General features: G+C 37.0%; 1 protein-coding gene across 1 annotated transcript in view; it reads right to left on the reverse strand.

Moving 5' to 3' along the window:
• vipr2 (vasoactive intestinal peptide receptor 2) overlaps nucleotides 1–26,092 on the reverse strand; it is a 66,090-nt gene that overhangs the window by 9,210 nt on the left and 30,788 nt on the right. Inside the window, exons 4-9 of the mRNA XM_056450942.1 lie at nucleotides 24,509–24,606; nucleotides 6,475–6,572; nucleotides 5,977–6,112; nucleotides 4,093–4,243; nucleotides 2,505–2,565; nucleotides 2,261–2,330 (exon numbers count right to left, since the gene is read on the reverse strand). Coding sequence (XP_056306917.1) covers nucleotides 2,261–2,330; nucleotides 2,505–2,565; nucleotides 4,093–4,243; nucleotides 5,977–6,112; nucleotides 6,475–6,572; nucleotides 24,509–24,606 — 614 coding nt within the window. The remainder of the gene's footprint in view (nucleotides 1–2,260; nucleotides 2,331–2,504; nucleotides 2,566–4,092; nucleotides 4,244–5,976; nucleotides 6,113–6,474; nucleotides 6,573–24,508; nucleotides 24,607–26,092) is intronic.

Below are 26,092 nucleotides of genomic sequence, written 5' to 3' on the forward strand. Positions count from 1 at the left end.
CTTGAGTGGTAGTCTAACTACATATTCTAGAAATAGTTGTCTATACACATAAGACAGACTATACAAGTACTTGACATAATTCATTCATTAATTTTCCTAAGTTAGTCCCTTATTCATCAGGGGTAGCCACAGTGGAATAAATTTATCAAGCATATGTTTTACACTGCTGATGCCCTTCCAGCTGCAACTTAGTACTGGTAAACATCCATACACACTCAATCACACACATACACTATGGCCAATTTAGTTTATTCAATTCACCTGTAGCGCATGTCTTTGGACTGTGGGCCAAAATGCCAACTGACCCAGCCAGGACTTGAACCAGCAACCTTCTTGCTGTGAGGCAACAGTGCTAATAACTGAGCCACCATGTCGCCCTACTTTATATAATATTATACAATACTGTGCATTTGCAAGAAAGCATTGGTCTTTCTTTGTAAGTCCTTATAACATGGTGTTTAAGAAATTGTGTTGTGCATATAGAGAGAAGAGTGTTTCTACATAAATAAATGGAAAGCTTTTCCATTTTTAAAGTTTATTCTGCTTTCGGGTTATGTATAAATCTCAATTTCCTAAAAATTCACACATATGACTGATTTTGTTGTCCAGGATTCTAATTTTGCAGAGATTTGTTAATCTGGTATCTAAAAGTGTGATAAGAGTATGATTGCTGCACAATATAGAATTTCAGCATAGATATCGCAATGTGCGCATCCACAATTGTCACATCGCAAAGATATGCAGTGTTGAGTCTGAATTATAGTTGACAAGAAGCTACAGAATTGTATTTAATCACTGTATTTCAAAAGTTCACACTTAGATATTGCTTGAAAATAATAGCAGGTATTGCATGCTGTCCCAGGACAGAACCCTAAGCTCGGAGATAATTGAGCCCAGGACTCCCACCTGGTAGATGAGCATGTAAGGCGGTACGAGATCAGGTAGTTTTCAAGAGCTCCTCTGATAAAGGAGGAAAAGAGGTAAATGGAGGGATTCTTCAAAAAATGAAGATAAGGGAGTAATGCTAGACGGGCTATATATAGTGAGTTTGGATTCATCCGAGTGGTTTACTAATGATTACGGATGGGAGACCAGCCACGATCAATCAAATAACATATTCTTCTGGAAATTAGTTTGTAAATCTTCACTTATAAGGAATAGTATAATTATATTATTTTTGTCTTGTTTCTAGTCCAAATATCTCAATTTCAAAGCAAAAACAAGATTATTTTACTTGGATTGTTTTAAGGAAAAACTTTTCATTTTCACTTGTTTGTTCTGACGGTGAAAACTAAACAATATTTTTACTTGATCTATAAATGTTTTAATATTTGGACTAGAAACAAGACAAAGCAATGAAAGAAAAGCATTTTTTGCATTGTGATTATTCTATGTCTGTACCTGAAGACTCTTAGACTCCCCATCAAATGGGGACCATCAAATAGAGCTATTTAAACTGTATTCATATCACAATATTTATTGCATAAAAATAAAGCAGCGCAATATCAGATATTTCCAATATTGTGCAGCTCTAATTTTGAGAATTCTTTAAAACAAACAAATTATATGCTTTGATTGCACCAAAAGTTGTTTTGCACATAGTCTGTGAGACGTGTAAACTCTAATGTAAATGATCGTCCTTAATTTCCATCTTGCTTAAATCCATCAGACAGATAGTAAAAACAAAAGAGGGCACCTGCTTCTGTTCCTCATAATTAATCCCGCCGTAAAAACCCAAACCAAAACAAACAGAACATTTTGGCCAACGATTCCCCCTACCACTGACAATTTGGTATGTAATGCTCTGTGAGAGAGCGATCCAAACACGTGGAATACCAGAACTGAGCACGTTTGGCAGGAAAAAAAACAAAGCTATGACGTTTTTTGTTGTTATTGCAGTCTTGGCTCTGGAGGGCTGAGAAACAAGAACATTTTGACCTGGATGCAAAGCTGTCAAACACAGCCATCACGCTGTCCAGTAACATTTGATCTTCTGCAGGTGAGGGGTTGCAAAATGGAAATGGCACAAGAGAGAGAGAGCTCTGGCACGTGTGCTGAGAAAGGCGCTTGTGACAGCGTGTTTGCTTGCTCTTCCTGACATGCCTGCGTTCATGTCTTATCCAGGACATGGAAAGTGTCTGTGAGACTCAGCACATCCCCTCGTCTGCTTTGCTGGCAGAATCCCTCCCTGCCTGACATAATGCATACAGTATGAGGCTGGTCTGTGTGTTTAGAAGTACTGGTGTGAGGTTATACTCACAATGACAGATGCCATGATTGGCCAGTTGATCACGCGCCAGGGAATTGGAGTGTCGATCCTCTCCCAGCATCTATTAAGAGGAGACATCAAAGAGTTACAAGTGCTTTCTTAGCAGCGGTAGCAAACGGGGGAATGCGTTTCATCTTCTTTTGCCTCGTTTTAATCTCTCAGGTTTAAATATCCGCTATTAAGAGGCTTGTGTGAGCTCTGTCACTGTCTGATTATACTGGGCTCGACTGCTCACCCTGTGTCCTCAAGGTAAATCCTGCACACAATCCATGGAATCACAAACACGGTGGGGAATCCTGGGGGGAAGGAGAGGGAATGAGCAAATATCAGAAGACATACTGGTAGCATTCTTTCACGTATAATCAATGTAATTATAACTGAATACAGACAGACAGACAGACAGACAGACAGACAGACAGACAGACAGACAGACAGACAGACAGACAGACAGACAGATAGATAGATAGATAGATAGATAGATAGATAGATAGATAGATAGATAGATAGATAGATAGATAGATAGATAGATAGATAGATAGATAGAAAGGCAGACGGACGGATGGACGGACAGATAGATCTATAGATAGACTAATAAAGAGACAGACAGAGATAAACAGAAAGATAGATGGCTAGTAAAGTAGAAAGATGGATGGATGGATGGATGGATGGATGGATGGATGGATGGATGGATGGATGGATGGATGGATGGATGGATGGACAGATAGAAAGGCAGACGAACGGATGGATAGACAGACGGACGGATAGACAGACGGACGGATAGATAGATCTATAGATAGACTAATAAAGAGACAGACAGAGATAAACAGAAAGATAGATGGCTAGTAAGGTGGATGGATGGATGGATGGATGGATGGATGGATGGATGGATGGATGGATGGATGGATGGATGGATGGATGGATGGATGGATGGACAGAAAGAAAGGCAGACAGACAGACAGACAGACAAGATATACAGATAGATAGATAGATAGATAGATAGATAGATAGATAGATAGATAGATAGATAGATAGATAGATAGATAGATAGATAGATAGATAGATAGATAGATAGATAGATAGATAGATAGATAGATAGATAAAGTTAGACAGAACGATTAAGAGACAGAGATAGACAGAAAAATGGATAGAGAGACAGACAAAAACAGGCAGGAGGAGGGTCACTCTCTCCACACATTAGTAGAGCTGGAGAGGAAATGCTGGTAAACAGAACATGATTAAAGAGGCCATGTTAGTCGTCACTGTCACGATGAAAGAGAAGCTTAATAAAGTGTTGATGTGATGCGTCTAATAAGCCCCGCCCATCTGTTTCTCCAGAAATGAATAAAGATCCCGCTCTCCTTTCTCTCGCCTGGAGACTCAAGGGACACAAACAAACTACAAAGACAAACTAATACATAATGTAAGACAAACAGACTGAACAAGACCGATGGCACGTCATGCTGTTCCCTTCGCTGTTTTTTCCTCCGAGTGGTGAGCGACATCTATTCAGAAGTGTTTGAATGAATTAAGGAAGAGACATTCAGGTCTACACCGTGAAGAGGTGTGTGTTCTCGGATCATTTTCTATGCACGCACGTGTTCATGTCAGACAGGATGAAAGCTAAAGCATCAAATGCAGCGGGAAGTGGAAAATCGGAGGCTCAAATAATCCTTTATTTACTCAACTACCTGTTTATATGCAAAAACACTGACATGAATAGCATTAAAAGACTGAAAAAAACACATTCTGAAGGATAACAAATGATTTGGGAGAAAGCAAATGTCTTACAAAGTTCAGTGTAAGTGCCTCTAATGAAGACTTACCCCATCCAATCAGGAGGTAAATGATGAAGTGTCTGTTCTCGGAGAAAATGACCATCAGTAGGGTGTGTAAGTACAATCCTTCAACCAGCAACCAGTAGAAGTTTGCCATGATGAAGTAGTTGAAGATGACTAGACTGGCTTTGCAACCCATCTAAACAGAAGCACAGAGAACGTCAACCTAGGTTTATTCTGAAAATGCGTCAAATACATCTCAAGAGCTACTGTTTTTGCAAGCTTTTGTTTTCAAGAATCCACCAGAGGCGGCTGTGTACGCTTTTTCAGATCTCACATTTCTCTCTCGAGTGTCATTCGTGCCTGCTGTTCTCTCATAAATCCATCAAAGGCTAACTGACTGACCGATCGACACCCCCAACCACCCCCTTCCCTAAACCCAACCGATAGTGTTTTCAAAAGCACCGTTTGACCCGATCACCCCCTTCCCTAAACACAATGGCAGTGTTGTCAAAAGTAATGCAGAAAAAGAAAAGCCCTCGCAGCTGCCTGATTTGACCACATTTTCAGATTTTACCACATTCTCACCCTGCTATTTACTTGTTTATTTTATTTTTTGCCTTTTGTTTTACCATCAGCTAATGAACACGAAAAGAAACAGAAGCTGTCGACGATATCATATCGCCTTGTAGTGTTCGTTTTAAAGACGAAATGCAGCCATATGTAGCTCTGGCTACTTAATTCGCGCTCTCCAGAAATGTATACGGTGGTACAGTTTCAAAATGAGACTGTGTTGCATTTAAATTGTGTTTGATCATTTTTTACTGACTTCTTTGAGAAAATCCTAAATCATTCATCGTAAAGTATTAATTTAGCAATTTATTTATTTTATTATTACAATATCATTACTTATATGTAGTTATATGTATCTTACATTTTATGTAGTATATACATAATTATAAGTAAAATATGAATATAAATAAAAGTATTTTGTATTTTTAACTGTACTTTTTATTTTATGTATTTTTATTTTACTTATTGCTTTATTATTACTTATATGACTATATTATGAAGTATATACATCATTATGAGTAAAATATGAATATAAAATAAAAGTATTTTATATTTTAACTGTACTTTTTATTTGATTTACTATTTGTTTTACTGAGCATATAAATAATTAAATAAATAATAATTTTATTTATTAATTGTTTATTTGTATTATTTTATGCCAACTTGTTTAGTACTATGTAAAAAATTGAATTAAGTTTTTTATCTAAAATACTGTACTATATAAGCCTTTTGGTGCTACTATTTTTTGTTGTACTTTTATTTAAAACTAAATAATACATTCAATTTTTACATTTTATTTCTTATTTATGTAAGTATTTTAGCCTAATAAATTAAAAAAAATAAGTATTACTATTTATTCATTCATTCATTTTCTTTTTGGCTTAGTCCCTTTATTAATCCAGGGTCGCCACAGCGGAATGAACCGCCATCTTATCCAGCATATGTTTCACGCAGCGGATGCCCTTCCAGCTGCAACCCATCTCTGGGAAACATCCACACACACACTCATACACTACGGACAATTTAGCCTACCCAATTCACCTGTAACGCATGTCTTTGGACCGTGGGGGAAACCGGAGCACCCGGAGAAAACCCACGCGAATGCAGGGAGAACATGCAAACTCCACACAGAAACGCCAAATGACCCAGCCGAGGCTTGAACCAGCGACCTTCTTGCTGTGAGGCGACAGCACTACCTATAGCGCCACTGCGTCACCCTATTACTAGTTATTTATTAATTATTTATCATCAATTTATTATTTGCTAATTATTAACTTGAATTTTTTTTAGAATGAATGACTGACTGACTGACTGAATTAATATATACTTGCACCTATTTGATCAGATGTATTCACTCACCAAAGATGGCTGTACAGTACACTCTACATTCTCATGAGAAAACAAAATGGTGTCTTTGACCAGCACCGCGATGGCCCTCAGTATGAACGAGAAGAACAGGTTCAGATGGATGTAGTTCCTGGTGCAGTGCAGTTTTCTGATAAAGCAAGAACAACAAATAAACACGGCCTCTTTCTATTTTAATTGTGCTCATGCTTAGTTTGTGAGAAGAATGCAAAGGACGTCTTGAGCGCTGTTCCATTTATCTCATCTCTAGACAGCTCCTTAAATTAATAATTTCATTCCAGCTAGATAAACACCATCGGGTTAAAGCTCTGCGCCAAGCAAAATGTTTATCCTCTGTGTCAAAACGTTTAAAATATAGTCGTTCAGAAGCCTGCCAAATTCAACTCCTCGATGATTACAATTAATATAAGGCAGGCTCATCCATCCACACAAAGTGTAGAGTAATACAAAGCAGATTCAACTACTGGAACTATTTAAGGCTCTGTTTCCAACCTGAAGAGACAGAGGATGGTGCTGCCGGTGATGAGGGCGATGAGAGAAAGGCTGTGTCCCAGTGTGTAAAGAGTCTTCATCACTGTGTAGAAAACAATCTGGACACACACACACACACACACACACACACACACACATACACACACACACACACACACACACGCACACACACACACACACAAGACAGAAATTAAACACTTTGTATTTGCAATATTTTACTTTTAGCTGGACAACATAAAATTCCTTCCAAAAGATTTCCATAACTCACACTGTAAAAATATCAACCCAGGCTCATTCTGAAAATGTACCGCTATATACATTTCTGGAGACTGTCAAATATGTCCCGGGAGGTATGTTTTTTTTTTTGCAGTTTTTGTTTTCGCGAATCCACCAGAGGTCGCTCTGTACACTTTTTGAGATCTCAAATTTCTCTCGCGAGTGCCATTCGTGGCTGCTCTTTTCTCGTAAAGCCACCAGGGGCTACTGTCGACTGACTGTTTGACTGACTGAGTGACTGACTGACTGACCGATCGACTGACCCACCCTGGCCCTCCCTAAACCCAAGCGACGAATTTAAAAAGCCATTTAGAAAAAGAAAAGCCCTCATCTGATTTTTACGACATTCTCACCATGTTATTTACTTGTTTCTTTTATTTTTGGGTTTCTGTTTTTGTCTCATCCGCCGTTCTTCACCGGACTCGAACCCCGTCGTTGTGGTCATCTCTCTGCGTCTCAAGTCCACCGACAAACATGGCAAGCTACTGCACAAACTGCTAACAGCCGCAAAGCCGTCCATATGGAGGTAAGCGTTCAGCTGATAAGCACAAAAAGGAACGGTGTAATACCACCACGTAGCGTTCATTTGAAAAAACGAAATACAGCCATATGTACTTCTGGCTACATAATTCTGAATCTCCAGAAATGTATATAGGGCTACGTTTTCAGAATGAGCGTATGTTGAAAAATATCCGTAAATTAGCAGTTTTACGTATTTTGTGATGAATGTTTTTATTAATGTGTTTATTTATGCTTTTGAATTGCATTGTGGGACCTTAATCTTTCTTCCAACAACTTTCAAGCTTGAAAAGTTTAAAAAAGTGACTTTTATTAACATTTTTAATAGTTTGAAGTGATATATTGTCTGGATAGGTGTATATCATCGTACAAAAACCTTGTAATAAACTGCCAGTACATTTTCTGTTATTTCACTTTGACTTATTTGACTTATATTCACTTTGACTTATTTCTCTACTATATGTTATTTCTTATACATTATATTATTTCAAACTTCTGAAATGTCAATAAAAGTCACTTTGTTAAACTGTACAGCTGAATTTTCAACATCAAAAGTTGACAAAGCAGAGATCAAGGTCCCATACAGAACTGTAAATAAACGGAAAACACCTGTGAATCAAAAAAATACTGAAAGTGTTTTTATTACAATGCAGTTTCATGGGGAAATAAAATAGCTACCTTTCCACTATTATGTCAAACAGTTCTAAGAACTGTCAGGTACACAGCCATGTCACCCTGCAGCCCAAGACTACCGTAAGCTGAGCAGGGCTGAGCCTGGTCAGTACCTGGATAGGAGACCACATGGAAAAACTGGATTGGTGTAAGATTGAAAGTGGTGTTAGTGAGGCCAGCAGGGAGCGCTCAACCTGCAGTCTGTGTTAGTCCTAATGCCCCAGTAGAGTGGAGGGGACACTATTCTGTCACTGAGCGGCGTCTTTCAGATGAGACATTAAACCGAGCACCTAACCCACTGTGGTCATTAAAAAATTCCATGGCACTTCTCGTAGTGCCAAATTCCCTCCATTGGCCCTAACCCATCACGGCCTCCCAATCATCCTCATCCACCAAATTGGCTGTATCACTGGCTCTCCATTACACCAATAGCTGGTGTGTGGTGAGTGCACTGATGTCGTTGTCCTGTGGCTGCCATTGCATCATCCAAGTGGATGTGGAGAAATCCACCCTCATGATTGTGAAGCGCTTTGGGTGTATGGCCATACACAATAAAATGTGACATATAAATACACTTTACACTACATTACAGTTGCAGTTGTGTTTTTACATGAGCCAGGAAAGGTGCAGCACAATTACAAACCATTCTCAGTCCAGAATTGTAGACATGGTTAAACAACTGCATACCTGTCAACATTTGGATGTGAAAATAAGGGATATCCCTAACACATACTTAAAATACTTAAACAGAATGAAAGGAGAATGGAATGGTAAAAAATGGAGTGTGTCCACACTGCAGCCTGTAGCTCGATGACATACAGGATCAGTTACTAGAAACAATAATTATTAATATTCATTATTAAATTACCTGGGTGAACGGTAGCTCAGTGTTTAGCACTGTCGCCTCACAGCAAGAAGGTCACTGGTTCAAGTCCAGTGTCAGTTGGCATTTTTGTGTGGAGTTTGCATGTTCTCCCCATGTTGGCGTGGGTTTCCTTCAGGTGCTCCGGTTTCCCCCACAGTCTAAACACATGCGCTATAGGTGAATTGAATAAACTAAATTGATTGTAGTGTATGTGTGTCAATGAGAGTGTATGGGTATTTCACAGTACTGGGTTGCAGCTGGAAGGGCATCCGCTGTGTAAAACATATGCTGGATAAGTTGGCAGTTCATTCCACTGTGGCGACCCCTGATAAATAAAGGGACTAAACTGAAGAAAAATGAATGAAATGAATGAATGAATGTATAAGTTACCCATTACATTGTGTGTTATTAAGTGTATTGTGTGTTATTAATATTCATTACATCATACAGGAAACCATGCTCATGGATGAGCTAAGAATTCAAGATGACTTATCATGATAATATGAAGCAGAGTAATGCTGAAAGCAGGCAAAAGAAACAAGAGCACTGGAGCAATTGCTAAGAGACGAGCGCGACATGGCACAAAAACAACGCAGCTTTTAATATGCCACAGTCCATCGTTTCCATTTCTTCTGCTTGCGATCATGTGGGGAAACAGTGAAGAAACAGTGCCGTTCTATCATACAAAATACATGATAAGATTCTGTTATAATGCTTATCTGTGCTTATAATAAGCACAAAACATTACAGCATCTTTGGTGTTTCCTCGTTTTCTATAAAAAACAAACCAAATTGAGAGTGTGATACAGGACACGGTCCAAGTAACTATTTAAAATGGTTTATTTTTCTGGATTTAAACATTCTGTCTGACATTTGGGAGAATGTAAGTACAAAAGTCAGCAAAATATATAACAATGTTCTAGTAGTTTTTAGATATGTCAATGAAAATAATCTTACATATTGTGCCTTTAATAAAACATTTTTCTTGGTTGTTGACACCGGAATTTTTTTTATTTTAGAGGATTTCGATTTTTTTTTTAAACATTGTTTGAAAACTATGCACCTTGATGCTAGCAGAAAGAGGAGTATTGTTATGTAGGTTGTGCAAAAGTGTTTGTGTAGATAACTATGGCAGAAATAACATGTCTTCATTTGGCTAGTCAAATCATGTTGTACATTCCCCAGAACATTTGAATTCTGTCATCGTCAGCCCACGCTCATAATGCATAAAAATCAGACCTTTTTTTTCTAATAGAACAAATGTCAAAGCTGCCTTTTCCATATAAGAGAAATGCATGGTTAACCCTTGCTGCGACGAGTATATTGTAGGATTGAGCATCATTTTACATACATGAGAACAACAAATATGAGAGAAAATATTCAAATGATATTGAGCTACATTAATTATTTCAGAGGCATAATCTGCATCTCTCCCATTTTAACATGCATCAAAGATGAGATGTCCCATTTTAGCGACTGCATCAAAATTAAATTCACATTATATGCACATAAAGCATATTAAAAGCAAGTGTCTAATTTAACGTTTCAAATAACTTTTGTAAATAAAAAAAGTGAGTTTCATCATCATTTAGAGTCACGTTTATGTAAATATTAAACAACACACTTATTTGGACTGCTATTAAAGCTTCATGCTGATAAAAGGGTAAGACCTAGTGGTTCGAAGGATAATGGCAAAGTATAAGGATTAAAAATGACAATAAATTAGTATTTTCAGGCTGCACTGTGATCCTTAAAATGAGTCATTTATGACTATGAAAAGAGTCAAATTATTCCTGTTCTGAATGACAAGATAATTTGTATGTAAACTATTGTTACACTGAATCACATTTTAGTAAGTGTCTTCTATAAATCAGGTTAAAAATGTATGAATGTCATTATTTTTGCTCAGAAAAATAACAAGAGGGAAATGACATTCATACATTTTAACACAAGTTATAGAAGACACTGACTAAAATGTGAATTTGTGAAAAATGTATATTTTGTTAGAGTAGTGTTTAAGGCAAAATTATTAGCTCTCTAATTATCAGCCCTACAAAATTATTAGTAACTCTTTCTCAAATATTTTTCAAGTGCTGATTAATGGAGAGATGTTTTTCAACATATTTTTAAACATAATAGTTGTAATAACTCCAACCCAGACTCATTCTGATTATGTACCCCTGTATACATTTCTGGAGAGCGCCAAATACGTCCCAGGAGCTACCTTTTTTGCAGTTTTCTGCCTGAGGCCGCTTTTTGAGATCTCAAATTTCTCTTGCGAGTGCCATTCGCTCCTGGTGTTCTCATGTTAATCCACCAGAGGCTGCTCTGTACGCTTTTTGAGATCTCAAATTTCTCTAGGGAGTGCCTTTTGCTCCTGCTGTTCTCGCGTATATCCACCAGAGCCGACCTTTCGACTGACTGACTGAATGACTGACTGACTGACTGATCGACTGACCCAACCAACTCCTTCCCTAAACCCAACCAATGGTGTTTTCAAAAGCAGCGATTGACCCGCCCACCGACTTCCCTAAACCCAACTAACAGTGTTTTCAAAAGCATTCCTGAAGAGTCCTCACAGCAGCCTGATTTTTACCACATTTTAAGACTTGACCACATTCTCACCATTATTTACTTGCTTATTTTATTTTTTGGCTTTTCTCTTACCCGCTTTCTGGAACCGTTTTTCGCCTGACTCAAACCCTGTTGACGCAGTCAACTCTGCTCTGCATCTCAAATCCTCTGAGCCACTGGACAAACTGGTAACAGCAGAAAAGCTGTTCACATGGAGGTAAGTGAACAGCTGGTGGTGTGAAAACGAACGGCATCATACCACCTCGTAGCGTTAGTTTTAAAGACAAAATGCAGCCATATGTTTCTCTGGCTACACTGTAAAAAAATCTGAAGTTTACCGTAAAATAACAAACATTAAATTACAAAAATGTAATAAAAAAAAAAAAAGGAAAATCAACAGATTTTTTTTTATAGTGTACATAATTCACGATCTCCAGAAATGTATATAGGGATATGTTTTCAGAATGAGCCTATGTTGCATAATTCATTTCTAATAACTAAACTCTACTTTGCCATGATAATAGTACATAATACTTTGTATAGTACTTTTTTACACTAAACATTCAACAAAAAAGTGTAAATAATTATGTCAAACTACTTATTTAAAATGTTTTTAAAATTGTTTTATGTTTATGTTTAATAGTTTAATGTTAACTTAATTGTTTTATGTTCAATCCACCTAAATTTGTAAAAAACAAACAAAAAAAACTATTAGGCTAACTTAATTTGTGTTGGGACAACATGACAGCATTTTTTACAGTGTAGGGTAAATAAAAAATTATGTTATTTTTTATTTTAAAATTTATGTTAAATTTACATATCAATAATTTAAATGACATCTTATTGATTGATCAATGACTTTAAAGAATATATCGTTAAGTGCATTTAGGATTTTGTGAATAATCAGTATAGCGCTGTTGCTTTAAAATAACAGGAACAGCACATACAGCATCTGGTGTACAGCTGGTGAAAGAAATGCACACAATGTAAATGTGAATTCTCTGACAGATGAAGGATCACAGAGCAACTAATAACCATGGAGATGGCTTGTTGAGCAGGCGTGTTTGGTGATGTTGAGTGTGATGAAGCTCAGGCAGACTCATCCCCCATATAAACAGCATTCCTTCAGTCTGACTTATACTACCTGGCACACAGGAGCCACAGCAGCACCCACTAAAACCAGCGGCAGCACATCATTCCTGCTGACAACTCAAAGACCCATGAGCTTGACATCAGATGGATCTTTTATAACTTTTGCTTTTGTTATAATTACATAACGTTTTACTAAAAATTAAGCTATTGGCAGAGGTCAGAAGATTTGAAAATATGTATTTGATTTTCTAATAATCTATTAACACATTTGGACACATTAAATTGCTAAAAAATAACAGTAAAAACTGGTTATAATAAGTTATCCAGGTGACAACATTGTCTTGTTAAGGTGGACTTAATTATTTGGCATTTTATATCAAATTAAACTGTTCACACTTGTTGCACAATTTGATAAAATGAGATAAAAATTAAATTATTAAACTCAAATTGTTTTTTTTTTAGACGGCACAATGTCAGATTTAATTTATTTTTATTGCTAAAAAAGTTTACTGACTTTTTTTTTTTTTTTTACTTTAGAAGCAAAAAAATCAGGGCAGCACGGTGGCACAGTGGGTAGTACAATTGCCTTACAGCAAGAAGGTCACTGGTTCGAGCCCCGACTGGGTCAGTTGGCATTTCTGTGTGGAGTTTGCATGTTCTCTCCGTGTTTGCGTGGGTTTCCTCTGGGTGCTCCGGTTTCCCCCACAATCCAAAGACATGTGGTATAGGTGAATTGGACAAGCTAAATTGGCCGTAGTGTATGTGAATGTGTGCAAGAATGTGTGGGTGTTTCCAAGTGTTGGGTTGCAGCTGGAAGGGAATCCACTGCGTAAAACATATGCTGGATAAGTTGGCGGATCATTCCGCTGTGGCAACCCCTGATTAATAAAGAAACTTAGCCGAAAAAAAAAAAAAGAATGACAATTGAATGACAAAAAAATCATAAAGGGCAAATAAATTTTTATTTGACATCATTGGGGAAAGTACGATTTATATAATTCTGATACCCTAAATATTATTACAAGTGTTTTACTGCCATTTATTTTAGCCATATGTTTGGAACAAGGATTAAAAAAAATATTGATATGCAAAGGGCATTTAAAAGAATTATGGATAAAGGCATGGTGGAAATTTTCCAATTTTAATTATTATTTAAAAAACAAGCTAGCTAAATAAATAAATAAATGAGATTGAACTCTTTTGTCCAAACCTTTTACTCTGTGCTGTTTTTAATATGTGTATTTCACACAAATTAAGACTGTAATAAAGAGATGTGCATGCAGGTTAACCTGAACCTTAACAGTTAAAAGCAGACAGAAACCAGCCTCTGTGCTGGCTTAGGATGAGCGGAGCGATTGTTTCCTTCCTCAGACAGTGGTTTATTTACTGTTGGATGTGTTTCAGGGAATGCCCATGGAAAACTTCTGGAGAACTTCAGATTAAAAGTGACATTAATATGGCACTTGGAACTTAACATGCGACACGATGCACAGGAAATGGTGAGTATTATTTAGACAATGTCTAAGTAGTCTATTTAGACTTTAAAGAGTTGTGTGTATTTGAGTTTTAAAACACTAGATACATTATCTTGAAAAGTACATTATCAAACATTTCTCTCTCACTGAAATGCAGGCTCAGCGTTGCTGTATTTTCCAACCAACAGTTGGTTGGTTTTCCAACCAACAGATTTTTTTAAATCAGAAATTATACACACAACCAAAAGCAGAAACTATTATAAGCCTTCATCTACATCTATTTAATTAACATACATACATTTTTAAATTGATTAAAAAATGTATAAAAAATCATTAAAATTACAATTCTGCAATCATTTGCAACTCATTCATGTCACTCCAAAACCATAAGAAATTCATTCTTGTTCCTAAGATAAACTAAGCTATTTTTAATGATGAAATCTGAGAGATGTCAGAGTCCCTCAACTGAAAGTCTATTCAGCCAAAACAAAACACAAAAATCCACATCGTCCAAATGATTTTTTATCCACACATTTAAACGCTGATCAGTGACCAAACTGTACCTGATTAACATATGATAACAGAGCTCATTGGCTCATGCAGAAGCTCAAATGTGACCTGTCAACGCAATCTCACGGCAATTTGTAACTTTTTGATTTAGTGGCTAATTCGTATGAATTTGTACGATGTAATTTGTACAATTTAGTATGATTTGCTCATCCCCCAATGACGGTTGGGTTTAGGGGTGGGGTTAGGTGCCACGCCTCCTTTTTAAAATCATACAATTTCGTACGATTGAACTCTAGCCACTAAACTGACAAAACGTAAAATACTTTAGGCTGGACATGTAGCGCAAGAATGAATCTCATTGGTTCTCACACGTCAAATTAGCATGACTGAGTGATTGTGAACAAAGCTGTTTGCTCCTACCACTGAAAAAAATGCTTACTAAATGTTTTTAAGGTAAGTGGTTGCAAACCATTTTTATGGGTTGAATTTAAACAAACAAATGAAAAGTAGTAATGTTCAACTTGATTTATTTGTTTAAATTCAGCCCATATAAATTGTTTGCAACCACTTACCTTAAAAACATTTAGTAAATCCAATCAATCATTTTTTCCCCCTGTAGTTGGCACCACTTCCAATCTTACTGGAAATCCAACATTGAAGTGTCAATCAAATCCATAGTTATATGAAGTGGTAACACTTTATTTTAAGCCAATTTGAGCTATTATTTACTGGCTTATTACTTGCCTATTACTGAGATATTAACTATTTTAGTAGTTATAAAGTATGCTCTTATTCTACATCCCTAATCCTACCCAATACCTAAACCCAACTACTACCTTACTAACTAATAATAAGCAGCAAATGAGTGATTTGTTGAGCTAAAAGTCTTAGTTAAAGGGCACCTAGGTTAGCCCTTTTTCAGTATTAATATAAGTGTTTTGCGTCTCCAGAATGTTTCTGTAAAGTTTCAGCTCAAAACACCCATCAGATTATTTATTATACCTTTTATTAAATTCCTATTTATACATTTGTGCACTGGGTGGCGGTTTTGGTGTACTGCCTTTAAGGCTAGTCCGCCCCGCCCACCGTGCTGATGTTGAAGTAAAGCTAAGTAATTCATTACACACGTGCACTGTTTTAAAACATTTTAAACTTGTAAAACTTACTCTTGATCACATTTGATGATGATTGATGATTCTAGCGAACTGAACAGACCTTTTATTCCCGGTTGCTTTGCGCACGTCTGGTCTTGCTGATATGATTATACACGTGACTACCGGGACATGTTAATACGCGCAGCTGTCAATCAATTCAGTGGGCGTGGAGACCGCACTCCTATGTCAAGTTGCGGTCGATCTGAAAACCGCTCCAATTGGTCCACTGTTTTTATGTTGCTAAATTGACAAAAAAGAACTGGGTGTGTTTATTTCACCCCAATATGATGGTCTATACATCATTCATGCACATATGTCTGTCCAAACAGCTTGAAACGTTGATTTTTCACCATAGGAGCCCTTTAATGGTTAGTTAACAGCGTGAATAGTTACTTAATATGAAGTGTTACCAATTAAGTAAATAAAAGACCAAGTTCTTAATGACATTGTCTGGAACTAATGTTAGAATCAGAGGGAAACCGATGCAAAGACTGTTGTCTTGTTGTCTTCAGAATTAGCTTCATTGTTTTATATTAAACCTGCGCTTGCCTCCTTTATTATTAACCTACTGCTGAATGATCTGATGGGTGAAGAGTTAATATAGTAGCAGCAAATCGAAGAATCTTCTTAAGTGGAGGCAGAGTTTAGCCACACTATTACATAATAAAGTCAACCCAGGCTCATTATGGATATGTACTCTTGTTTACATTTCTAGAGAGTGCCAAATACATCCCAGGAGGTACATTTTTGCAGTTTTTGTTTTTGCGAATCCACCAGAGGCTGCTGTGTATACTTTTTCAGATCTCAAATTTCTATCGCGAGTGCTATTCTTGTGTAAATCCACCAGAGTGTTGCTGTCGACTGACTAACTGACTAATTGGCCAATAACCCCCTTCCCTAAACCCAACCGATAGTGTTTTCAAAAGCACAGATTGACCCGCCCACCCCCTTCCCTAAACCCAACCGACACCGATAGTGTTTTCAAAAGCACAGATTGACCCGCCCATCCCCTTCCCTAAACCCAACCGACAGTGTTTTTTGTTTCACATGCTTTCTGGAACCGTTCTTCGCCAGACTCGAACCGCGTCTTTGCGGTCAACGTCTTAAGTCTGCCGACGTACACGGCGAGCCAATGGGCAAACTGATAACATCGGAAAAGCCATCCACGTGGAGGTAAGTGGTCAGCTGCTACCATGAAAAGAAACAGAAGCTGTCAGCCGCATCATACCATCCATTAGCGTTAATTAAAAATGTCTTCATCTGAGTTCCAGATTTCCAAAGTGGGTAAAGAATGACATGAGAGTGAGTGAATGATCATTCAGCTGAATGTTCATTGAGGGTTGGACTATCTCCTTAAACACAACATTCACATTCATGACCTAAATCAAGTGTGAAAGAAAAACCTGTCCATTTAAAATACAGTTGAAGTCAAAATTATTAGCCCTCCTGTCCATATTTTTTTCAAATTTTTTCCAAATTATTTTTAACAGAGCCAGAATTTTTTCACTTTATTTCCTATAACATTTCTTCTTCTGGGGGAAGTTCTATTTGTTTTATTTCTGTAACACGGGGAGTGACACAGACAACTGAAGTTTAGGATCCACAAGCATTTATTCAAAGGTTTATTCAAAGTCAGGGAAGCAATGGTCAACACAGGTGCAAACAGATGTATAAAGGCAGTCCAGAATCGTAGTCAAACACAGGCGAGAGGTCGGTAGACAAGCGGCAGACAAGGAGAAAGGGAAACCAGGCAAAGATCAAAACACGGAAGAACAAGACTAAGGGAACCGCGTTGTAATGTCACTTTACAGAAAACAAGACATGGCAATGGAAATGAGAGTGTGTGCTGTTTAAGTAGTGTCTGTAATCAGTCTTTGACAATGCTCAGGTGGTGCGAGTGTAATCAGTAGAGACTTGGAGCAGGTGTGGGTATTTGTGTGGCATGACTGAATATGTAGTCCATTAATGGAGGAATTGTAGTCCATGTGTGTTTGTGAGATCCAGCGATGTGGGAGTTATGATTGCTGATGATCGTGACAATTTCGGCTAGAATAAAAGAAGTTTTAAATTTTTTAAAAAACATTTTAAGGTCAATACTATTAGCCCCCTATTAGCAATGTTTTTTTTTCCGATTGTGATTCGATACAATGATTTGCCTAATTACCTTAACTTGCCCAATTAACCAAGATAAGCCTTTAAAATACACTTTAAGGTGAATACTAGTATCTATATGTGGTAAATATTATTTACTGTCATCATGGCAAAGATAAAATAAATCAGTTATTAGAATTATTATGAGTTATTAAATGAGTTATTAAAACTAATATGTTTACAAATGTGTCGAAAAAATCTTCTTTCCGTTAAACAGAAATTGGGGAAAAAATATAGAAGCGGGGGCTAATAATTCAAGAGGGTTAATAATTCTGACTTCAGCTGTTTGTGTACATCCATCAAGCAGAATTGCTTCCAGTGAACCCGAAAACTAATACCAGGTGTCCTTTCAAACAGAATCAATACCCCAAGGTTAGAAGATCAATGTGCGATTTAATTCGTCACTAGGCTTGTTTTAATTTCTCTGAAGTGTCCCGGGGCAGGACTTCTTTGAAGCGAAGCAGGACGGGGCTCAAGAAATCAGGTTTCAGACAGGTTTGGCTCAAGGTCAATCAGTGTTTCTACCAACGCCTCAGGAGGACGACTTTAGTCATCTCTGCTAATTTCCACAAGAGAACTGGGCGAGGATGGGAACGTGCCCTCTGCTACTGTCTCTCTACCCTTCAGGAAATTGCTTTAATGTTTCATTTCCCCAGATGCAGGATCAGAATGAAAAACAGCGAACTGTCCCCTCATTGCTCAAACGAGGAGAGCCGCATCAACTGGGCACCATCCCAAAGCACTCGACTGCCAGCCGTCTTACTAAGGAGCACGTGCTGGATAGACCCCGAGTGTTGTCAAAAGTCCATCACAGAGAGTTTTGATGGAAAACATTAGTAGGGACACGCAGCAACTCTCTAAACATTGAAGAACCACATGAAGGTACAATAAAACAGATTTTTTTGTTGACCCATTGAAATGAAAGTGTGAACGTGACTGACTCCGATAAATGATAAAGTGTATGTCTCTTGCAAGACATTAACCAATGATATTAGAGCTCGTTAACACAGCGTTAACTTAAAGGTGCAGTTGCAAAGACAGACAATTTCTTCATCTGGTTGAGGAAAAAGGTAATTGTGTGTGTGTGTGTGTGTGTATTATGCTGCGGTCACACTGCACTTTTTGGCCCATAGACTTCCATTCATACGCATGCAAATACAACAGACTGGAAACGCAAGTCTGAGCGACAAGTTTCTCGGTTTGCTGCATTGCAAAGTTCAAGCTTGGTGAACTCTGACCTGCGAAATCGCATCACGTGACTGTGTGAGACCAATCAAAGATCAAAACATGACCTCTCTGGACAGAAATTTTAAATATGGACCAATCGCTTGAATTTTTAAATGTCTAATCATCTTGTTTAATCCCGCCCCTTTTTGCTGAATTTTGCATGCTCAAACTCTAGCGTGACCATGGCATAAGTCTAAAATGGTCTTGTTAGTTAATTCTTATACTTTAAAGTTATTTTTGTTCAACATTTTAAGCTTGCTATTATTGTTTAAAAAACAGTATGCATATTTATAATGTTTATAATATCATATTTATAAATTGGGAAATTTTTTTCATTACATTTCTATAATATACACTCACCGGCCACTTTTTCAGGTACATTAACCATGACTTTTGCTTAAATAAACTCAGAATTTGTAGCTCATTATTAGTATTACGGTATAAGGTTTGGGTATTAGGCAGGATTCGGAATGCTAAATAAGATCATGCAGAATATTGTACTTTATAAGTAATATTAAAGAGCCAATATCTTAATAATAAAAAGGTAGTAAGTCACTAGTTAACAGTGAGAATTGTTACCTAAATTATTTCCAATATTTAAAAATAATAATAATAAATTCATTCATTCATTTTTCTTCACCTTAGGCTCTATTTCAGAGGTCGCCACAGCGGAATGAACCGCCAATTACTCTGGCATATGTTTTAAGCAGTGGATGCCCTTCCAGCTGCAACCTAATACTAGGAAACACCTATACACACTCAAATTCACACATAAACCTATACACTATGGCTAGCTTTGTTCATCCAATTTACAGAAACCACAGAAGTCGAACCAGCAACCTTCTTGATGTGAGGCGACAGTCCTAACCACTGAGCCACTGTGCCGCCATAATAAAAAATAATAATTAATAATAATAATAATATATTAATTATTATAATTAATTTAAAAATACCTTGATTAAAGGTTAAAAAAATTTTAAAAGATACATTTTGATGGAAAATGTCACAATAACATTTATTTTTACTCTGATTCATTTATTTTTTACTTATCAGTGTTTCCCCAAAACTGCGCAATCTACTGTATGCATGCAGCAAATCTGTTGCTCTGCTCACTGAGATGTCAAAAGGTTCTAATGATATCCAGTTCAAATCCAATTGATATGCTGGATCATCCTGTTTTTGTGTCTATAGCCTCAGACAGGCTGATTTGCAGCATTTCAAGGCTGCTTCAGTCACGGTGCGCATCTCTTTTCATCATAGAGGCGATCAGAGCAGGCCCATGTGTCAGCACGTCTTCTCTGATCCACGCTTTCACCTCGAGTCGCGCTGACAACTCACTGCGCTTCACACGGCTGTTTATCCAGCCATAAGAGCCGTTTGCCCTCGCTGCTGGAGACCACACGCGTCCACAAATACTCCAAACCACAGTAAAGCAGTGGAGGAAACACAAGCATGTGTAGACACTTTTACAGAAAGCCCCTTTAAAAACTCTGATTGTGTTTCATCTTACTCTAGCTGAAGCAGATTTGAGTGCTGTCATCTTCAAGTCTTCGTTTTCTCTGAACGACAGCATTCCCCACGGTGCAGTTTAATGTCATTTTGGTGTATAACCCAGACTAGACATTTCTGCATCATAATTTATTAACTTGTACAATTTTACATTTGGAATGGCTGAACTTTCACTCTTGCCAGCTGCCTTATGTTAATCTGGGACATTTTAATACTTAATAAGACATTTATTCGTCATAATAACTTAAAGGGGCTATAAGATGCTTAACTTCGGTATTTAAAGCCTTATTTAGTTTCTTTTTTCTCCTCAGACGGCTGTTTAAGTTAGTATGCCGGGGAGGTTCCATCTGATTACGTTTGAGACGGGTCCTTTTTGTCAAAATGACAGTTTCTGCATAGAGCCTCCAACGTATAAAGTTGGAAGCTTAAAGTTCCCAACGTTCCGATCATTCCCAGCATTCCCAAAGCTCTCTGCTCCTATAAAATAGCACAGATCTATTAAGAGCATTTGTTTTATAAATAATGCCACGAAGGCTTAATTATGCTACAAATCTTATGGCAAAACCGGTCATGGGTACAAGCTAAAAAAACATCTCATGACTTATGTTTTGAATATAGGCAAAAAAATGGGAAAAGATGGGGAAAATGTGCATTTTTCATTGTTATTAATGATGGAGAGTTACGTTTATGACATGTCCTCTGATGCCCTTGTAATGGCAATGAAGAGAGAACACAATAACATTGCAAAGTGTTTCACTGGCTAAAGCTTATGCATAAATGTAAAATAAGCAAGAGTAAACTCAGTTTCAGTCCAGCTCATAAATTCATTTAGAGAAAAGTCTGTTAGTAAAAAAATATCTGACTGATCAAAATTGACAACAAAAACAAAACAGAAGATTACAACAGTGGATTACTATTGACAGAAACTCAAAAAATCAAGTGACTGTCTTTATTTATGCACTAGTTATTCATTGACTATTCATTGAAATTGTCCAAAAATAGATTTTTTCAAGAATTAAACTGACTAAGTGAGTGATTAAGTGAGTGATTGAGTGAGTGAGCAAGTGACTGAGTGATTAAATGAATGATAAAGTGATAGAGTGATTGAGTAAGTGACTGAATGACTTAGGGCTCTATTTTAATGATCTAGACACAAAGTCTAAAGCGTATGATGCAAAAAAAAATCATTAAGGGCATGTCCGAATCCACTTTGGCTATTTTAAGGACAGAAATGTGCCCGGCGCATGGTCTAACAGGGTTGTGCTTATTTTCTTAATGAGTTATGGGTAGGACCAGACAGAATCTGGTGACATTTTGTGATATTTCACCGCAGAATTGTGTTAAATATCTGTGGATTTATGCAGAATGATTTTGGGAGTATCATGACTAAAAACTTAATATATAAAATAAAAAGAATACCTTTTAACTTTTTATTTAATGTTTACTATGCAAATCCAGTTAAATCCACTTTATTTGGTAAGCAAAGCAAGTCTCTCATAATATATCTACTAAAAGACGGAAAATATTACTTTACAAACTGTATTGTAAATAAATCATATGAATATTTTCATATTAGTCAATAATATTACTGAAATTATTTTAAAAACTGAATAACTATAAATTTACACACATTTACACAAGTAAATAAACAGAATTAATGATGGACTAAAAATCTGCAGAAATCTGTGGAATTCTGCGCACGCAGATTCCATGTGGGCCTAGTTATGGGTGTGTTTTGAGCATAATGTGCCTTAAACCAATCAGTCTTATCTCCCTATAAGAGTCAGTTGCGCCATGGCACATTTGGTATTTACATGGCATACTTCGTAAAGGGAAAAACTGAATGCTTCACTAGCGAGAAAACAGTTAAATAGACCATCTGCGAGAGGGCAAAGAATGAGCCTCCTCCATTCAGCCTCTTTACTTTCCCTTTACTTTTACTCTTTACTTTACTCCTTTACTTTCATGGATAAGGAAACCGTGTTGTACGCACTCCACTGAAGACTTCCATTAGCCTACATATTTAATTTTGTTTTTGAAGCACAGATTTGTTTCAAAACTATTTCTAAATTCAGTTCCAATTTCTCGACAGGTGGACAAATCTAAACTTGTTTTTATTAAAACAAATATAAATATGCATGTATTAAATAATAATGCTAATATTAATAACATTATACAAATGAAAATTGTCATGAATAAACTGAAAAAACAGACATGAAGAAGGTATGGAGGCAGTGGTTTTATATTCATGTAGAAAATCATATTTTTGTAACATTTTAATGCTTTAATTTTTTTTACATATGTAAAGATATTTGTGTATTGCCGTACATCCTGTGTGTATTAAGCAATGTGTAAGTGTTTGGACCATATAGGTGCATAACCAACGACTTTAGACCAGCTTTCATCTGATCAATAGCATGGTCTATTTCAGTTCCTCAAAATAGCAATGTGCCAACAATACGCCTTAACACACCTTTATTTAAACCAGCACACCCACCAAGTCACAAAGTGGCGCAAATGGATTTGCTATTTAAACAACATGGTGCAAAACGTAAAAATTATGGTTGGTCTGAAAATAGCAACAAATCACGCCATACACGTCTTGTGCCTTATTGCGCCGGTTGTATGATAGGACCCTTTGTGATTGAGTGAGTGAGTGAGTGAGTGACTAATTAAGTGAGTGATTGATTGAGTAACTGAGTCAGTGACTGACTAGTGTCATTGAGTGTCATTCTAACTGCATTTTAATAGGTTTCATTTCAAACTCAATGCCTTTTGGAGTCTCAAGCCATGTTTTTGATTTTGTTTTGTTTTTTGCAAAGTGAGTGATATAATAATATCATCTTGTGGGTGTTTAAAACAACGATCCCACAAAGTGGCCTTAACTAGTATGTACTTACACAAAAATGTATAATTTGTTACACTGTGATTATTGAGTAAATACATGTTTTTACATTGTACTTAAACTTTACATCTGTAATTACATTTATAGTTACACTTTTTATCATCCCTTACACCTTAACACACTCTTAAACCTACCCATACCACCAAACATTTCCCTAACCGTACCCATATCCCATCTCATTAGCTTCAGAAGTTTTCTGCAGTGCATTATGAACACATTAAGTACATTGTATTTATATTTTGATGTAAGTACATAGTAGTTAAGGATACTTAATATAAAGTGGGACCAAAACAACTATTGCAATGTTATCATAGGCAATAAATATCAGCCACCCCTACTAGACACCAACACTGACATGGTTCACTTCCCTAGATTCCCTCTACTCTATTCTCTAAAGCGCAATCACAGGACCAAACTGTCAATTTCATGGGCAAGTGATCACTTCATGACAAACCTTGTAACCAACTGAGAAAATCCAGTGCTATAATGAGACACAAAATGTTACATCACTTACTTTTTTATGCCAAAAAGGAACAAAAAGCACCTCATTCTGCTCTGATTCTTTTTATCATCTCACTCTTTTTTGGCTCTCCGGCACTCTTTTCAACTTCAAACGCATCTAAAAACATTTGTCTCCAAATTCGGGATTCGGAGAAGAAATATAACGCAGTGTAATTTGGTTGAAAGCCCATGAAAATACTCTTGAGCCAGCTGCTCGATTTCTTTTAAAACTCCAGCGCTTTCTATGACTGTTTGTCTCTGTCAGCCACACGCATGAACACACACATGCATGCATGTACGCACTCACATCTCCAAATGCACACAAACACAGTCTCTACCCCAGAGGCCATCCCAGCTGGCATAGATGCAGGCACTAAAAGGTTCACGGTCCTGAAGTGCCCTCAGCGTCCACAAACGCTGATTTTTAGTGTGTGGTTGTAGCACATGTGGAAGAAACAACAGTGCCTTTCAGACAAAATATCTTCCTTTGCTCTTTCTATTCATGCGTAGCTCCTTCAGGATGGTTAGTGCAATGATTCTAAATACAGTGTGCAATTAAAAAGCCGTTTCCAGAACATTTGACAGCCTGAATCGAGTCACTCACCATAGTTGTATTTGTATTTGTGGGTGCAAAACACACGCTGTCGATGCTGGGATACACGTTGGACCAGCCTTCCGTAGTGCAGTTCCTGCTAATGATCCCTAGAACAAACAGACATCGCTTCGTTAACAGGCAATTTATCACACTGATTAATGGCAATTTAGGCTGACAAAAAGCATTGGTGAGTGTTTTGGTAGGTAGCGGGTTGCAACACTGCACATCAGAGGAAGCTCAGAGATAGCTAAACACAGAAATAAGCTAATTTACTAAATTATTCAGAAATAGAGTGAAGCTCAACAAAGCCTGTCAAGACATGTTTCATCCAAAGTCAAAAGAAAAACAATATCATGCATGAAGAAAATTAGGTTTATTTACTTTTACAGAAATATTTATTTTTGGAAAGTTTAGCACAGAATTAATAAATAAAAACAAAATTGTATGTATCAAAACCACTTTTTAAATCCTGGCTTTCGGAATTCTCTGGCACTTTACATTTACAGAGACTTAGACATAATCTTTTTGATTGCATTGCTGGCTTTGAAGCCACCTGGAAACCCTTTTTTTGTCAAATGTGGTTAGTGGTTAGCATTGTCACCTCACAGCAAGACTGGTTAAATTCCCGGCTGGATCAGTTGCCATTTCTGTGTGGAGTTTTCATGTTCTCTCATGTTGGCGTGGGTTTTCTCCAGGTTCTCCGGTTTCCCCCACAAGTCCAAAGACATGCGATAGGTGAATTGAAGAAACCAAATTGGCTGTAGTGTATTTGTGTGAATGAGTGTATGAATGTTTCACAGTACTGAGTTGCGGCTGGAAGTGCATCCGCTGTTTAAAACATAGGTTAGCGGTTCTTTCTGCTATGGCCCCTCATAAATAAAGGAACCAAGCCAAAGGAAAATGAAGGAATAATGTCTGTGTGTATGTCATACAGAGACCCAAGATATTTTATAGTGTAGGTATATTTATTGTCTGTGCAATTCAACTAAGCACAATTCACATCAAATTGGAATTGTCTACCAAAAATAATGACAATACGTTTCACTTGTAATAACCATATGCATAATAAAACTATATTATCAGCAAAATTGTAAATGTTTTAATGGCTTTACTGCGTACCAATGACTGCATGCATTCAAATGCAAGTGCTACTGTAAATGGTCAGCAATAAACAGGTGAATATTTAAGATGGTGGAATCATTTTTTTTATTGTCTTTGATGATAATGATAGTTTTAATAAAATTACTTGCTCAAATTTAATCCTTCCGATTTACAAAAGGTAAGAAATCATGTTTTCCTGTATTATTTTGTATTTACTATTGACATATCAAGTGAGTTTTGTGCAGTTGCAGCAGTTCCATCGAGATCCATCCATAGAAATCCATCGATGTTAGATAAACTGTATAGATCTGGGTCACTATAGACCTAATGCAATATTCATTCGTTTTCCTTTGGCTTAGTCCCTTTATTCATCAGGGGTCGCCACATCGGAATGAACCGCCAACTTATCCAGCATATGTTTTACGCAGCGGATGCCCTTACAGCTGCAACATAGTACTGGGAAACATCCATACACACTCATTCACATACATT

The sequence above is a fragment of the Danio aesculapii genome, chromosome 24 (genome assembly GCF_903798145.1).
Source record: "Danio aesculapii chromosome 24, fDanAes4.1, whole genome shotgun sequence".
Classification (NCBI taxonomy): domain Eukaryota; kingdom Metazoa; phylum Chordata; class Actinopteri; order Cypriniformes; family Danionidae; genus Danio; species Danio aesculapii.